This window comes from Pangasianodon hypophthalmus, chromosome 26 (genome assembly GCF_027358585.1).
Source record: "Pangasianodon hypophthalmus isolate fPanHyp1 chromosome 26, fPanHyp1.pri, whole genome shotgun sequence".
NCBI classification, from domain to species: Eukaryota; Metazoa; Chordata; class Actinopteri; order Siluriformes; family Pangasiidae; genus Pangasianodon; species Pangasianodon hypophthalmus.
In genome coordinates, this window is record NC_069735.1 from 16,475,585 (window position 1) to 16,493,707 (window position 18,123).

The 18,123-nt window shown below is 37.5% G+C and overlaps 2 protein-coding genes across 3 annotated transcripts; both read left to right on the forward strand.

Annotated features, from left to right (window-relative positions):
• Positions 1-724: 724 nt before the first annotated feature.
• LOC113537396 (B-cell receptor CD22) lies at positions 725-9,716 on the forward strand. 2 transcript variants are annotated; one of them, XM_026931854.3, is made up of 12 exons: positions 725-859; positions 1,609-1,675; positions 1,979-2,326; positions 4,133-4,381; positions 5,052-5,309; positions 5,912-6,169; positions 6,275-6,526; positions 6,627-6,887; positions 6,974-7,061; positions 7,144-7,189; positions 8,245-8,525; positions 8,664-9,716. In XM_026931854.3, exons 2-12 carry the CDS (start codon positions 1,618-1,620, stop codon positions 8,710-8,712), a joined length of 2,148 nt encoding a protein of 715 aa, XP_026787655.3. In that variant the 5' UTR covers positions 725-859; positions 1,609-1,617; the 3' UTR covers positions 8,713-9,716. The 2 variants fall into 2 exon arrangements, with proteins under 2 accessions (XP_026787655.3, XP_053085824.1); XM_053229849.1 differs by lacking the exon at positions 5,912-6,169.
• Positions 9,717-11,569: 1,853 nt separating this feature from the next.
• Positions 11,570-13,573, forward strand: LOC113537428 (CMRF35-like molecule 1). Its single transcript, XM_034300188.2, has 3 exons — positions 11,570-11,861; positions 11,941-12,261; positions 13,290-13,573. Exons 1-3 carry the CDS (start codon positions 11,816-11,818, stop codon positions 13,568-13,570), a joined length of 648 nt encoding a protein of 215 aa, XP_034156079.2. The 5' UTR covers positions 11,570-11,815; the 3' UTR covers positions 13,571-13,573.
• The last annotated feature ends 4,550 nt before the right edge of the window (positions 13,574-18,123 follow it).

Consider the following 18,123-nt stretch of genomic DNA (forward strand, 5'->3'; position numbering starts at 1 on the left):
CCATCACATGTCACACTGCTACAATAAACATGTTTATCATATTTGGTCATCATGAGCCTTGTGTGAGTGGGAGAAGAGCGCTGATCTGGGGTCAGTTTTTGTGACCAACATCTCTATAAGCAAGAGAGGAAACTGATCCTGAATCAGCACTGAGCTACAGCGGAGCTTCAACACAGTTAATAATCTCCTAAAAGACAGTAATATCGTTTATAAAATAACAGCACATGTTGAAAATGTTTAATACACATGTCACAAGCGATAACTAAACATCACCCATCGCCTGGTCGCTCTTAAAGTAACGTAAATACAGAGTATCGCGGCGAGCCCCCCCTATTGTGCAGGGAAGTGGTATGACCCGTTTCCATAGTAACACATAGTATGTGATAATAGTAACAACACATAAGAACAGCAGCAAAAAGTTATATAAAATAAATAAATAAATGGATTAATCAATGAATAAAATATATATACACATACAGCACACTGACACATAACCTTCATGATTACATACTTAAAGCTTACTTAGAAATAAATATTATAAGTATATAAATACAGTTGAAAAGACAGGCTGTGTCTCTAGTGTGATTTCCAATCAGGAAAAGAGTAGTTTCAGAAAAACAACAACAAAAACAGAGAGTAAAAATTTAAGAAGAGATTTAACTGTAAGTGTTTTGGGTATTTCTTAACATATAGAGGAAGGAAGGATTAATTCAGCAAAAAAAGAGGAAGAAACATGCCAGTCTGTAAAAAAGAAACAGCAACACGTTTTAACTTGTTTAACAGTTTAAACCCTCAGAGCTGCTCCTCTTATTTCTGTGCTTTTTCCTCTGGATGCAGGAGATAAACATCTCTTAATGAGGTCAGAAAGTTTTTTTTTTTTTTTTAAGCAATTTATTCCGTTTGAATTTTATAAGTCAGTTACTAATTTATTCGCTTATGATCTGAAATTAAACCATAAACTTTATAAGTCAAGTCTTAGTTGACTTTTTAGTCATTTCTATTACAAAACATTGTCTCAAAGCAATATGAAACTTTTTCTCATTAAAAGTAGACTAGTTCTTTATCTATATTATAAAGTTAAATGTATTTTTGTGTTCTGTGCTCCTTTTTTTCTGTGTTTCATTATTGTATTGCTTTTACTTTTTTGCCACAAGCAAGTGATAAGTATTTCATCTCATTTCTACTGAATTGATTCAAGGATTTGTTGCAGTGAATCAAGTTTTGTGAGTTTGATTCAGTTGAATCACTACTCATTGGGACTACACACAACTAAACACTGTGCACAGTAAAGGATGGAAATGTTATGATTCAAAGACTTAGATAAATGAATTCTGTAAAACAGAATAGCAAAAAAAATTTTTAAACCCAGATTGTTTCAATTATTGTGTAAAAATATTTTGATTCGTTCACATTTGGGAATCGATTCGTCTGATTCACTTAAATGATTCTTTCTAAAAGAAAGAAAGGAAACCTGTAATGGATAGTTAATGTAACTGCAGGTGAAAACCCACAGCACTTTGCTTTACAATTATAAACACACTACAGATTTAAAGCTGTTTTTATGGCATTAAACCTGAACAGTATTTTCCATCTGTGATGATTATACAGGCAGCATTGATGATGTCACTCAGACTGACTCCTCCTCTTTCTCTGCTGTTTCTGCTCATGGTTTCAGGTGAGTTATTTGCAAATAAAACGGTTTGATTTTCATAAATGTATATAAATGTGCATATTTTTAATTTATCTTTGTGCTTTATGCTGTTAGTGGTTGTTCAGCATCAGCAGTTCTGTGTTAAGTTCCTCTTTTCTGCAGCTCTCTCTCTCTCCTGCTGTACTGCATGACCTGTGGAGCTTCTCACTGTGTGCTTTTAGTTATAAATGAGCTCAGATTTTTGCAGTGGAGAGTTTATGCAGGCTTTCTTACTGTTTGAGACCCGTACATGTATTATCATCACATTTCTGCATTTCTGTGTTGCAGGAGTTGTTGTTTCTCAGGACTGGGGTGTTTATTACACACAGAGCTCCATCTGTGCTCTAAAGGGATCTACAGTGACCGTGGGCTGCAGATACACATATCCAGCTGGTTACTCAGTTAACAAAGCTTTCTGGAGCAGAGAGTTAGTTACAGATAAAGAGCCTCCTGATCTGACTTCAGATCCAAAGTACAGAGGCAGGGTTCAGTACCTCGGAGACAAACGGCGTGACTGCAGTCTCAGACTGAGTGATGTGAGAGAACAGGACCAAGGCAAATACTACTTCAGATTCATAACAACATTCGCTGAAGGAAAGTATCAAGGTAAAGATGGAGTTAACCTTTCTGTCACAGGTAAGTCACATCAGCTGAAATAACACACTGTACTTTATTCATCATTTAAAAAAAAAAAAATTAGAATTACAACACGTTTACCACGATTTTCCATTAAAGAACTTAAAACTTCTACAAAGAAAACATTTATCTCAATGAACAGCTTTGTGAGAGCTAGCATTAGCTTTAGTTAATATTAATGTGAACACTTGCCAAGTTAATGTTTTCCAGCCTCCTCAGTACCATGTGAGCAAATATTTTTAATGGCAAGAGAAAGTAGGTCTGGGTTAAATATGAATGAATACAGTTGTGTGTGTTACTTGGTAGATTTGCTATAAACAGATATTTTACAATTATGAAATGATTTTTAAAATTCTATTCATTCTATATGAAAAAGAATAACACAGATTTATTAACTGTAACCCAAAACCACGCGGTACAGTAACAGTTGCACTTCATTATATTGACCACCAGGTGTCACAAGTGTGCAAAGTGTTTAAAGGCTTCGAGCGATGAACCTTTTTTTCCCGCTTTTTTAGATATTAGCTGATGTAATGCTTTAGACAGCTTGATTTTGACATCACTAACAGCTCAATAAGAAAGGCTTAGACTCGCTACAGACACAGTACTGGAGTGAGAAGTGGTAAAGTGTGTTTGGTACTGCTATTTAAAGAGAGTAGTCTGACTGCAGACAGGTGAGAGTCATTAGTAATCAGGTGACTGTGAAGAGAGAAGCTTGATTAGAGGTCATGTATGAGAATCGTGGTTGTTGTACACATGGTGGGTGACCTTAATATTTTGTGTAGTAGCACAGGATACATTTCTCCTAGCTCGTGTGAAAATATTGCTTCAGAGTGCAATCCTAAAAAGGCCTAAAAAGTACTATGGACTTCAACAAACACAGAGACAGGTGTTTGGGCATCCACAGACACCACCTCACACACGTGCAGAAGAAGCTCCACAGTACTTACTCTCCCCAAATATATAAACAACTACTCATGTTTAATAATTAAATATGTTGCGAATGTTTGCAATGAATCACAAAGAATTAATAATTAAAATATATTTCTGAATAGTAAAATGGTAATGTATTGTACTTTATGAGCGGTGGCTCAATCTGAGCTGCAAGTAGCTACATGGTTTAAATTCAATTTTAGTTTCATTTGCAAATTTCCAAAAATCTCTTGGATTGGTGTTTGATGTGATCTGTAGAGAAAAGTGTAGAATATCAGCGCCATATTAGTTCAACAAAATTGAGGTAGTCATACAAAGTATTTACTGTACCCATGATATTCAGCATCTCCTAACCGACTGATTAACTGAGCAACTACTTTTGAAATGTGTGTTTCAGTCTACATGCAGTAGCATTCCCTCATTCCTCTATTCAGTAACCGCTTTATCCTGGTCAGGGTCGAAGTGGATCCAGACACCAGAAATATTAGAAAGACAAAGTGGATTAATATTTATTTAACATTAAACAGAACAATGAATGACTTGCTTCCATAAAATGGCATCACTAATCCCTCAGCCACTGACAGCTAATTATAGAGAACCATCATGAACATGAGCCAGCTTTATTTATTTATTCGATTTATAAATTTATTTATTTTGATTTGTGCTTTTAACAACAGAATGTGTCACAGAGCATCTTTACAGAAATCTGAATGTGGAGTTATAGTTACCTCTCTAATGAAAGTCTAATGTCATCTAAATATATAATGTAAATAAATATAATGTCAAGCTAAATAATAAAAGTTATAAACAGGAGAACAGACAATAATGTCCACAGGCTGCACTGCATGTTTCCGTCTTTCCTCTCATTCACAGAGCTTCAGGTGGAGATGATTCCTGATAGTGTGGTTGAGGGAGCTGAAGTCACTCTCACGTGTAAAACCACCTGCAGCCTGACTGTCACTCCGACATTCACCTGGTACAAAAATGGAATTCGTTCATCCTCCGCCTCCTCCTTCAATCCGCTCCGTCTGCCATCAGTCAGTCAGAGGGATGCAGGCAGCTACAGCTGTTCTGTACAGGGACAAAGTTATCGCTCCCCTGCTGTCACTCTTGATGTCCAGTGTAAGTACATTTATTCATTCACTCATATAACTAGCAACACTAAAACTTCATGCTGAATCCACAGGTAAAATGGTACTGTACTGCACACTTACACCTGCTAGAATATTTATGTACTAGCATACTTGCACACTTGCTAACTAGAATAATTGTGTACTTAAATACTCCTATACTTGAGTACTAGTATACTTAAATACAGGCACACTTGCAGAATATAAAGCAAACATACAGACTCACATACTTTCACAGCAGCTAACTGTGGACTAGCATAATTGCACACTAGTATATTTGAACATTAGCATACATGAGTATTAGCATACTAGAATATCTACACACTAAAATACTTTAATATTAGCATACATGAGCATACATAGCATGCTGACATACTTGCACATTAGAACATTTGAATATTAGCATACATGTCTGTGTATACTAGAACACACATTATTTCAGTTGCATCATGTGTTTCTTGCTAACTCTAACATGACCAAAAGAACATATAATTAAGTTACTGTTTGTGATTTTCTGACATTTTTCAGTAATTTCACTGCTGTTGCTTTTTAAGTAAATTAATGCATTACTGCAGTAAAGCATGAAGTAATGATGGCTTTCATAGTCTGATTATTAAAAAAGAAAACCCTTCATACCCTGCAGTTTGTGTTTCTATCTCTAGATCCTCCAAAGAGAGTCTCAGTGTCCATCAGACCCTCTGGTGAGATAGTGGAGGGCAGTTCAGTGACTCTGAGCTGCAGCAGTGATGCTAACCCACCTGTGCAGACCTACACCTGGTATAAAGGAACATCCTCTATAAGAACAGGACAAACCTACACCATCTCCTCTATCAGCTCTGAGGACAGTGGAGAATACACGTGCCAGGCTGAAAATAAACACGGAGTTCAGTCCTCTACTGCTGCGTCTCTGAATGTCCTGTGTGAGTTAATGATGATTCATTACGGTCCATTATATAACTTCCTGATCCTCAGTAATCTGAAAGATAATGAAAAGTGTTTCCTTTGTACCACCATACTTGCAAACTAGAGTACTTTAGAGTACTAGAGTTTATTAGCATACTAGCATACTAGAATATTAGTGTACATGTGTATTTGCATACTTGCGCACTAGAATATTTGAACATTAGCATGCATGTGTATTCACATACTAGCATACCTGCACAGTAATAGAATACTTTAATATTAGCATACATGTAATATTAGCATACTTTAGTATTAGCATGCTGATGTACTTGCACACTAGAACATTTGAATATTAGCATACATGTCTGTGTATACTGGAATACATACTATTTTAGTTGCATCATATCACTTTTTTTCTAACTGTAACATGACCAAAAGAACATATAATTAAAGTTACTGTTTGTGACTTTGTGGTACTTTTCAGTAATTTCTCTGCTGTTGCTTTTTACATAAATTAATGCATTACTACTGTAAAACATGAAGTAATGATGACTTTTATAGTCTGATTATTAAAAAACAAAAACCCTTCATACTGCGCAGTTTGTGTTTCTATCTCTAGATCCTCCAAAGAGAGTCTCAGTGTCCATCGGTCCCTCTGGTGAGATAGTGGAGGGCAGTTCAGTGACTCTGAGCTGCAGCAGTGATGCTAACCCACCTGTGCAGACTTACACCTGGTATAAAGGAACATCCTCTGTAAGAACAGGACAAACCTACACCATCTCCTCTATCAGCTCTGAGGACAGTGGAGAGTACAAGTGCAAGGTCAGACATCGATACGGAGAGAAATACTCTGATGGAGCAACTTTAAATGTTTTGTGTAAGTTTTGCACAGTTCGAGATAATAAAACTTGCTGACATTCATACACATATTTTGCTTTAAAACTTAAATATCTTGTGTTTTGTTATGTTTTGTATTTTTCAGATCCTCCAAAGAGTGTCTCAGTGTCCATCAGTCCCTCTGGTGAGATAGTGGAGGGCAGTTCAGTGACTCTGACCTGCAGCAGTGATGCTAATCCAGTAGAGTATAACTGGTTTAAAGGAACATTATTTAAAAGCAAAGAAAAAACCTACACCATTAACAAGATCAGCTCTGAGGACAGTGGAGATTACAAGTGCAAGTCCAGCAATCAATATGGAGAGAAATACTCTGATGGAGCAACTTTAAATGTTTTGTGTGAGTGGTTGATTGTGCAGGCGGCTGGCTGACATCCACTGAGCCACTGGTTCTCACTTAAATATTCTCAAGTTTCTGTTATTGCCCCTTTTTTTTCTAGATCCTCCTAAGAATGTCTCAGTGTCCATCAGTCACTCTGGTGAGATAGTGGAGGGCAGTTCAGTGACTCTGACCTGCAGCAGTGATGCTAACCCACCTGTGCAGACCTACACCTGGTATAAGGTGGATGAAAGCTCACCTGTAGGATCTGGACACAATTACAGCTTCACATTGAGGTTCAACAGCAGTAGATGGTTTTACTGTGTAGCTCAGAATAAATATGGGAATCAGACAGCAGCTGCAGTGCCGCTCACTTTAAAGGGTAATACAGTTATTATAACAAATAACACTTTGTAGCATTGATAAAGCTGAATGAGTTATAGCTGACTAATATTTGTCTGCACACAGGGGGCACAAGTGTAGTTCTGTATGTAGTTCTTGGAGTCATGGTTGGATGTGGATGTTTATTTGCCATCATTGGTGTTTTACATATGAGGTAATATATGCATCTTTTTTATCAACATTTTTCAATAGCTGAATGTTTGCAACTTGAACCATAACATTATTATTACTTTTAGGAGAAAGAAAAGGGGAGGTTCAGCTGAAGATGCCAAGTCAAGTCAGGCAAGTCAACTAAAACACTATGGAATGGCAGTGTGACTTAGTGCTTTGATACTAATTTTTTTTTTGTCATTCCTTTTTAAGATCATTCTCCTTTTTTTAACCACAGTTTATGTGTGGAGGTGTGGGAAAAACCACTGGAATTCTGGCAAATTGCCTTTTGGGCCAAAACTCACTCTCTCTCTCTCTCTCTCTCAACACACACACATTGTATATTATATATATATATATATATTGAGAGAGAGCGAGTTTTGGCCCAAAAGGGTTTTTTTCTGCCTCCAACAACTTTATGAAACCAAAAATGTCTGTTGCCAAAACAATGTGGAAATGTTTTTTCTTTTTTTCCCTAATTCTTATTTGCAAAGATCATGTTGGGCAAATAGCCAGTTTAACAAATGCAGTGGTAAAAACGGTCAGTCAGGCTAAAGATGTCCTTTACCCTCTACCCTTGCTAGCTGTGATTTCCTCATGTCACCTTTTGATTAAGATGTTGGATAGCTATGTTCCTTAACAAAATGGGCATATGCATATTACACCTCATGCTGGAAAACAGCACAACATAAACGGCTGTAGAAAGTTGTAGTAATAATCAACATTACACAAAGAGCATCCGCATAACCCAAAAGAGCAGCGGTCAGGGTCTAGTCTTGCAAACATGAGTTCTACCTTTTTATAGAAAATTAGGACATTTTATTCACTAAACATAGCAAAAAGCCACCTACTTTTACAAGAAGCCACTGACATTGCAAGTGGACACTGTTTTCAAACAACACTCTCAGAAAATTATTTTCATTCCACTGTAGGTTGTTCCAGAAAGCTCACTGTTTTATGGTGTTTGTTTTCTCATTTAAAACTAGAGTTTGGAAGTGTGTGTATACCCGCATATCCAAATAACTATTAATATTTTTAAGCTTGTAGCCAGCTATAAGTACACCAAAGAGACTAGACACTAGCCAGGGTCTATTATGACCCACACAAACACACCTAGCCACCTAACGCTCTCGCTGCAAGATGATTTGCTTGTTTATTACCTGCAAAATGTATTTTCCCCACTGTAGGAAAATATCTACAGCAGTGAGAACTTGAGTGCTGCAACCAACAATCCAAGACCTGATCCAGATCTGTTCAGTCAGGATGATGTTCAGTATGCCAGTATCCAGCACCAGAGTGATCCCCGGAGGGCAGAAAGTTCTCCATTGCAAACTGCTGACTCTGGGGCTGCTGAGGAGGTTCAGTATGCTACTGTCCAGCACCAGCATGACAGAGGGGTGGAAAAGACGCTAAAGGATGATGATCAGTATGCCAATGTCAGATTTAATCGCACTGGTGCTGCCTACAGGTTAGAGAATCCAATATGATCAGAATGTGTAAATCAGTTCTTTGGCCACTTTAATAAAATTTAATCTAATTAATGCTTGTACACATTAATATTGCTTCATCTAGTTGAATACTTTCAGATGTGTTTCTTTTTGTGCAGGTCTGCTGCTCCTGCATTTGAAGATTTGTCAGTGATTTACAGCAGCTGAAGTAAACAAAATTCCAAGATTCTGTTCAGGATGAACGTGACCTGAACAGTTACCCAATTATGGGCAATTGAAACTACAGCTAAGGAAAGAAGACAAGCTATTGGTTGGATATAAACCACATCCATTATTTTCATAATTCCACATTTTCTGTATGACTATTTTGTAGATCATTCCTCCTGAAATACAAAAGAAACCTAGTGGATAATTGTTTTAAGTACTCCAAACACTTCAATCAGCAGAACCAAACCACATTCCCTTTTCGGATGCAACTTAGTAAACTTCAAGATCCATAACCTTGGGCCATCAATCAGGTTTTTCAAAACATTGTAAAAGTACTTGGGAATAGACTTTCTTGTGTTACATCAACTTACTGCATCATATCCTTAACACAACTGCAACCATATACAACTGTAATCACCACTTAAACAACAAGATGACTTCTATTAAAAGGGTATAACTTACAGAAAACATTTTTACTCCAAAATTCTATTGTATGTCCAGTATTGACTTAACTGGATAATATTGTTATTAATATTTTCACACCTACAGCTTTTTGGGTCATTTTAAATTGTACAAGTAAATAGATTTGTCCTCTCTGAAATGCTAAGTTTGCAAAAAATGGCAGACAGTATGTGGAGCATTTGACTGCATTTATTTTTAAGGACTTGTGCTTCACAGTCACAAAACTCAGGATTATTATTATCATCGTTATTATTATTTACAAGGCAGCAACTTAGTTAGCTTTTAATGCATAGATATTTGTATATTAAATCCAGCCCAGTTTGTAATAACCCTTTAAACTGATTTATTCACAGTTTACAATTATACACTCTATGACCTCCACTTTTCTGGGAAGGCTTTCCACTAGATTTAACTGTAGCTGTGGGAATTTGTGCTACATTACATTAGTGAGGTGAGGAGGTCTGCGGTGCAACTGGTATTCCACTTCATCCCAAAGGTGTTCAGTGGGGTTGAGGTCAGGGCTCTGTTAGAGAATCCACCCTGACCATCACACACCCCTGACCTTGACCATCACACACATGTGGTTCTTCCCCAAACTGTTACCACAAAGTACACAATTGTATAGAAAGTCTTTGTATGCTGTTTCAATTTTATTACAATTTCGCTTCACTGGAACTAAGAAGCCCAAACCTGTTCCAGCATAACAATGCCCCTGTGCACAAAGCGAGCTCCATGAAGACATGGTTTGCCAAGTTTGGAGAAGAACTCGAGTGTCCTGCACAGAGCCCTGACCTCAACCCCACTGAACACCTTTGGGATGAAGTGGAACACCAACTGCACCACAGACCTCCTCACCTCACTAATGTAATGTAGCACAAATTCCCACAGCTACAGTTAAATCTAGTGGAAAGACTTCCCAGAAAAGGGAAGGTTATTATAACAGCAAAGGGGAGACCAACTGTGTGTTAATTTCAATGGCTTTGGAATGGGCTTATGGTGTGATGGTCAGGTGTGCACATACATTTGGCCATATAGTGTGGGTTATGGGTATGGTATTTCTGTTTTTGAAATACCTTGTATTTTATTTTTCTAAGTATATTTAACAAGGAAACATTTTTGTGTACGTATGTATGCATAAGTGAGTGTGTTTTCTTCTATAATACTTTAATTTCAAATTATCTGAAAAAAAGGGCAATTTTAGATTTTTTGCAAGACAATATTTGGTGTTTGTTGTATAGTCATATCAATGAAAGTAGTAATAATTAAAGAAATGGTTACAATGGTTATTTGCCACACTGAATGAGATGATCCCCATAAAATCTTGGCCTGTGATTAAAGAAAATTCTGCTTATAACGATCAGTGTGATACAGGCTCGTACAGAAAATGCATAAACACAAACGTTCTTCAACGTGAATTTGAGGTAACAATATTTTTCTGTCCATTATGTTTCCTTTTGGTTTGACTTTTCCACTTCCCTATTTATCACTATCCTGTGGCATCCTCCTATTGGTAGCATTTAGATGACCATCAAAGGTGCTCACACTCTTGAGATTTTAATCAGAAACTTCTCACACTGCCAGAACTTTGTTGTCTGCTGTCTTTGGTCGCAGTGGCACAAAAGTGGAATTTCCATTTCTGGCATTTGGCAGATACTCTTATCCAGAGCTACTTACATTTTTCTCATTTATACATTTAAGCAGTTGAGGGTTTGAACTCATGACCTTCTGATCAGTAGTCCAGTTTTCCCTAGCTTGTGAAGACAATGCTCAGCCAGGCTATTATGATAACAAGATTTTATGGGTGATTGTTACAATCACAGCTAATATAGCTAGCTACTGCCAGATTCTGAGTAGTCAGATTCTTTGAAATACTGGCTACAGATGTACACGCTGCCTAAACTGCTCATCCTCATCTCGGTGAATAGTACATAGCCATTTCTTTCACACAAGCACAATGGTGGTAAATGAGTGAATGCTCAAGTATGGATGTATTTGCCCTAATTCCTGGAAGTTTTGAAACACTACTAATTAAACTTACACATTCGTAACATGAAAGTGTCAAAAGGTCTATCATCTATCTTTTTATACACATTTTTTCATCTGTGTTCTGTGTGGATTAAATTTCAACTTTAAATCCAGATGATTCCACAGCTGGGTGTAACGGAAAAAAAACTGGCCCGGCTCTATGGGTGGGAAGGGTGACACTAGCCAGTTGCAGGCATCTGTGAGCTCATGTTTGCGGAAGAGGGCAGATAGCACTTTCCTCCCAATGTGTTATGAGCAGCAGTACGAAAAAGATGTGGGTGGCTGGCTGGTGGGTGAGAACTGGCAAGACCAAACTGGAACGAAAAAGGGGGGGGGGTTGATAAGATGTTCGGTTTAAGAGAAGTGCACCTGATCACCATCATGATTTCAAATCACAATAGTTAATAATACAGAAAAAAACTCTATACCTGCAAGAAACAAGGATTGTGGGTCATACCATATGATTAGTACACAATAAAAAAAGAGAAGTGTGTCTAGACCTTCTAAATCGGTCAGAGAAGTGTGAATTCATAATGAAACCATTCATCTCACACCCAGAACGGCCGAAACCATCCATCATGCTTTTAACTTCTTGCATGGTTGTAGTGTCAGGTTGATGATGCTCAGAATGAAGCTCTCTGTCTTCAGCTGGCTCTTTTTTGGTGAGTTTCCTGCTAATCATTGGTTTTCCTTCAGAACATGATAATGTTGGTGAGTTTGCATTTTCGTCCATCTCTCCAGCTGTGCAGAGAGAGATTTCGGCTGTTCTTAGGCTGACGGGCACAGAGAACGAGCAGCTCAACTTCACCTGTTCACACTCGTGGGCCACAACAAACATAAAATACTTCTGCAGCCTTGAGTGCAGAGACAAAGATGTCCTCATCCGATCTGTAGGAGTGGGGAGAATAGCCAAGAAGGGACGATACTCTCTATATGACAGAGGAGGACGATTTACTGTCAGTATCAAAAGGCTGATGAAGTCAGACGAGGGGCAGTACTGGTGCGGAGTAGAGAGATCTGGCATTGACACTTATCAAGAAGTGATCATTAAAGTGCAAGATGGTAAGAATTCTTAGTTACATAATATTAATATAACCATTATTTTTTCCATCTGGGTGAAAAATGACTCATTTTACAATACTAAAAATTAGTTTCCTGTTTTATTGTTTTACTGTTACTGTTACTTACTGTTTTATCCATTGCTCATTCTATGTTTCTGGTGTGTGTGTGCACGTGTGCGTGTGTGTGTGTTTAATGAAAAGATCACCTATCTCATTAAAAACTAAATTATGAAATGTGATATACATTCAGAAGGCTGGATTAGGGCACAAAATGTTGATCCTTTGTGTCTTGGTTCTTGCTCTGAATACAGAATATCCAAATCTCTTTCTTTTGAACAGCAGCAACACCAACAAAAAGCCCCGCTATGAATTTCTATACTTTTGCAGGTCTGGCAATGAGAGCCTTTACTGCTGTACTTTTACAGAGTTTACAGACCTGCACAAGAAACATGTATCCAGACTGATTTTGAAGAAACAGCACACACAGAGTTGAGCAGATGAATGTTCAAGGGCCATCAATGGGTCACAAAATTTAAACTGACACATACATTTTTGTATAAGGAGTGATTAAGGAGAAGCTTTTTATTCTACCTCAAAACTGTATGTGCTTGGAAGTTTCTCCTATAAACGTGAAAAATCCTAATAATTTATAATTATGATAAGAATCTTATTTATATCACGATGATAACATTTAGGTAATTTTGAAATGGAATGCAACAAAGTGAAATAAAAGGGTTCAAATCTAAATTTAAAAAAGTGATGTCCGTCCATTCTCTGGGGTTCTGTCCATGGATCTTGTTCATACTGATCATCACTGAGCTAAAGGCACGATAGATTATGGACTTTAAAAATAAATATTATAAGTATACAATTGCTATGAAATCTACACAGACTGCTGGGAGCAACAGATAAGAAAACTGCTAAGAAGTGAACATAACAGGATGATAATGCAATTTTTATGATGTTCTCTCTCTTTTTCTTTTACCCCCCTACCCCCCAACACACACACACACACTCAAACACAAACAGCCCCTCAGGTCACTGCAGCACCTCAAACCTTTGGCCCAGGGATAACTGATGTCCTAATCTCAGTTAAAGGTAACACACAAGCCCACACACCCACACACTCACCCACATACACACAGGTGACTAGAGGACCTGGAACTCCACCATTACTGACTGCAGCTGTTGGACACGAGGCTACTTCACCTAGAAATGTTAACAACCGGTTCTCAAACAAAGGTAACACACACACACAGACTATTTCTCACTATGACTTTCATTTCAGTTCCTCTTTTTCATCAGGCTAATATTAATCGCCTGACCATAAACACACACACACACACACACACACACGCTGTTTAATCACTGCCAGAAACATGTCAACTGCACAGTACAATACTCGTCACCATTTATTACAACGCCGCTGTTTGTGTACTTGCGTTCTCACAGTCATTTTGTAGCAGCATTTATTTTTTTGTGTCAGTCTCAGTCACTTGGATCGGTCAACCTTTTCCCCCCGTTTATGTCGCTGTTGTCTGCTTTACTGGCCAAATAACGACAAGCAGTAAAAATCTTGTTCTGGACAATAACGAGCAAGTCAATGGCATCAAAGTTGACATACACTATATTACCAAAAGTATTCGGTCACCCATCCAAATGATCAGAATCAGGTGTCCTAATCACTTGGCCTGGCCACAGGTGTATAAAATCAAGCACTTAGGCATGCAGACTGTTTTTACAAACATTTGTGAAAGAATGGGCCACTCTCAGGAGCTCAGTGAATTCCAGCGTGGAACTGTCATAGGATGCCACCTGTGCAACAAATCCAGTCGTGAAATTTCCTCGCTCCTAAATATTCCACAGTCAACTGTCAGATTTATCATAACAAAATGGAAGAGTTTGGGAACAACAGCAACTCAGCCACGAAGTGGTAGGCCACGTAAACTGACGGAGAGGGGTCAGCGGATGCTGAAGCGCATAGTGCAAAGAGGTCGTCGACTTTCTTCACAGTCAATTGCTACAGAGCTCCAAACTTCATGTGACCTTCAGATTAGCCCAAGTACAGTACGCAGAGAGCTTCATGGAATGGGTGTCCATGGCCGAGCAGCTGCATCCAAGCCACACATCACCAAGTGCAATGCAAAGCGTCGGATGCAGTGGTGTAAAGCACGCCGCCACTGGACTCTAGAGCAGTGGAGACGCGTTCTCTGGAGTGATGAATCACGCTTTTCCATCTGGCAATCTGATGGACGAGTCTGGGTTTGGAGGTTGCCAGGAGAACAGTACATTTCGGACTGCATTGTGCCGAGTGTGAAATTTGGTGGAGGAGGAATTATGGTGTGGGGTTGTTTTTCAGGAGTTGGGCTTGGCCCCTTAGTTCCAGTGAAAGGAACTTTGAATGCTTCAGGATACCAAAACATTTTGGACAATTCCATGCTCCCAACCTTGTGGGAACAGTTTGGAGCGGGCCCCTTCCTCTTCCAACATGACTGTGCACCAGTGCACAAAGCAAGGTCCATAAAGACATGGATGACAGAGTCTGGTGTGGATGAACTTGACTGGCCTGCACAGAGTCCTGACCTGAACCCGATAGAACACCTTTGGGATGAATTAGAGCGGAGACTGAGAGCCAGGCCTTCTCGACCAACATCAGTGTGTGACCTCACCAATGCACTTTTAGAAGAATGGTCAAAAATTCCTATAAACACACTCCTCAACCTTGTGGACAGCCTTCCCAGAAGAGTTGAAGCTGTAATAGCTGCAAAAGGTGGACCGACATCATATTGAACCCTATGGGTTAGGAATGGGATGGCACTTAAGTTCATATGTGAGTCAAGGCAGGTGACCGAATACTTTTGGTAATATAGTGTATTTTGGCAGGGACAGCACCTCATAAAAACCAAGTAATGTTTCTACACTGCTTTCAAAAGACAAAAGCTCAAATTTATCCCAAACTTTATACTTGTTTTGTTTGTTTGTTTGTTTGTTTGTTTTATCATTAATTTTGAAAAGATTATAACTGAAATGTGCAGACTGGTCAAAAAAAAAAAAAAAAAAAAAAAAAAAATCCCACACTGCAAAGGTTTATAAGAGACATTTCTTATATTTGCCTATTCGTAGAATCTGAAATTCCTGATAATGCTAATAGTGTGGGTGACTTTGTACTACTATTACTATAAATAACACTGAGAATAATAATCTAAGATTCAGTGTCACTTTACAAGCAAAAGATTTATAATAGAATAAGCATATAAAATTTAAAAAATGCAATTAAGTTAAAAATTATGGAGCCCCGGAAATGACATGAGGGTAAAAAATAATATATCACTCAAGAATTGAGCATGTTTTATTCATTCATTCCCTCGTTTAGTAAAATTAGTAATTAGTAAAACATGGCCACGTATTAATAAGTCGTGGGAATGAATTCTTATTTCGTGGCCATGATATATATATATATATATATAATATATTAAATATTTATTTATTTTTTTAACCTGCATGTAATGTGGGACGCACCATAAAAAATACAGTAAAATGGGGATTAAAAACCTAGCATTCTCTGTGACATTCTTCTGAAATCTCAAATTAAGTATATGTAGAAAAAATGTTATTGTCTTTAAAATTCATTATTGTGACATTTTACAGTCCTGAGGATTAACAATTCACTTGTATTTCAGTCTAATCTGAAGCAGTATAAATTATTAATTTATAATAATAATAATAATAATAATAATAATGAGATTGCTAAACAAGAAACTTAGGTAAAATTACGTGAAAACTTTTCTTAGTTCACATAGGAGATGTTAGCTATAGAAGGTTGCCTAGCAACGGTTAACTGTCCAGCTAGCTAGCGATCGCCTTCGCTAATAAAGAAAAAAAAAAGTACCTAAAAATGTACATCTAGTTGACGTTAATGTTACTTGCTAAGACCAATAACATGTCACTACCTTTTATATCAAACAACATTTACAAGTTTTATTCTAAAGCTAACTATTTTTTGTTGTTGTTGTTGTTGTTGTTTTTACCTGAATTCCGAATCTCTGTTATTGGAGTCCGGAATGGTGACGAACACTCCAACGTCCGTTAAAACTGATGTAATGAACCAATCAAAATCCTTAAATAAGCGTTATTTGAAATTGACCAATCAAATTACGCTTCATGTTTAAACGTTGATTGAGTCACTGGTTTGAAACGCTAGAACGCCTCACTGGGGCGACATCTGCTGGTCACATGCGTGTAGTGCGTCTCAAAAACCCCTCACTTTCAGCTGATGCACAAAGTTCTGGAAACGTAGCGCTTTAAATGGTCATATTTTAATTTTTTTTATTACAAACGTTGTATTATATTGTGTTTTTTACGAAACATAGTTTTGAAATAAGCATTTTTCTGATGAGTTATGATGGATTTTGTTCATTCTGCTCATTTTATAAAATACTACCAGAAAAGATAGTAGCTTATAAATCGAGTTCACTTTAGAATAGAATAGTGTAGAATGTATACGTACATAGATAGATAGATAGATAGATAGATCACTTTATTCATCACAGAGGAGCAAAGAGTTAGAAAGTATACTAAGAATATTTTAACATGAAATAAAGTAAAAATAGATATATATAAAAATAAAAGTCTAAGAGTGCGATGTGGTAGTGCATTTGTAGATATAAGCAGCAGACGTCCGTGAAATTAGAAATAATAATAATAATAATAATAATAGTAATAATAATAATAATAATGTGCTATATACACTTATATATATATGTGCAGGTTTAAAAATATATACTAAAGCAGTCGTGCAAATATTACTGTAGTGATTTAATACTGAGCGACAGACAGCACACAGCAGTTACACTACTGCCATGTAAAGTGAAATATATACTGTACAAATGAAATATATACAGTACAATATAATATGCAATACTATTACAGTGAAGATAGTCACTAGATCAGTAGAGAGTCCTGAATGATTCAGAGGAAACAATACTAGACAGGAGACCTGGAACATGTGACTTGGAGGATTTCTTATATCCTCCTTGATACCAATTACTTTTTTTTTTTCTTCATGGTCTGTGAGTCATGTAATGTAATGCTATAGTAAGAGTAGGCCAACACATAAAGTCATCATTTATGCATACAGTGTAAAAGGGTGTATGGTTTTGACTACCTTTACCACTGGTCATTACCATTAACTATAGATTTGTAGACACAATACTAATCTTTATTGATCACTCTTCTAGCTCGGCACAACTACATTCCTGTATGTGTATGTAGTTTGCTGATTATTCTGGTTCTGTCACTGGCACTTCACTACAATCAAGTAAAAACTTGTCATGTGTTGACAGGTAACCACACACACCCACACCCACACACACCCACAGAAAGCTTCTGTTACTTTTTATATGGTAAACCTTTGTGTACACTTTGGCATTTATTCTTTCAAAAGAAAGCTGCAGGTTTGCTAAAAGATGCCAGTACTAATGCCCGATTCTTGCTCTCCTGCATACAGACTGTCTCTCAACGTCTATTTCTCATACGCCACCCAGAAGCACAGGACACGATAGGGTGAGCTAATAGAGTGATGAGAAATGAAATTTTCCTAAGCACATAACTCGTTCTCCTTACATTGTCGATTACTCTCAACATCTTTGCTTTCAGGTCATCGAGCGCTCATCAGGACACCAAAACCCAAACGCTACAAATCCAGTCTACGTAAACCTCGAGCCCAGCCTTAGCCAATCAAATTCAGATTACCAGACGCTACACATTAAAAGCACCCAAATAGATCCTATGTATGAGACTCTATTCTTCAGTACAGACCAATCAAATCAACGAGAGGAAAAAAAAAGCCAGACAGATTCAGAGT

Coding starts and splice junctions, on each gene's coding strand:
- LOC113537396 (XM_026931854.3), top strand. CDS start 1,618: ATGATGTCACTCAGACTGACTCCTCCTCTTTCTCTGCTGTTTCTGCTC. Junction 2,327..4,132: donor AGTTAACCTTTCTGTCACAG/GTAAGTCACATC, acceptor TCTCATTCACAG/AGCTTCAGGTGGAGATGATT. Junction 6,527..6,626: donor AGCAACTTTAAATGTTTTGT/GTGAGTGGTTGA, acceptor TTTTTTTTCTAG/ATCCTCCTAAGAATGTCTCA.
- LOC113537428 (XM_034300188.2), top strand. CDS start 11,816: ATGATGCTCAGAATGAAGCTCTCTGTCTTCAGCTGGCTCTTTTTTG. Junction 11,862..11,940: donor CTTCAGCTGGCTCTTTTTTG/GTGAGTTTCCTG, acceptor CCATCTCTCCAG/CTGTGCAGAGAGAGATTTCG. Junction 12,262..13,289: donor GATCATTAAAGTGCAAGATG/GTAAGAATTCTT, acceptor AAACACAAACAG/CCCCTCAGGTCACTGCAGCA.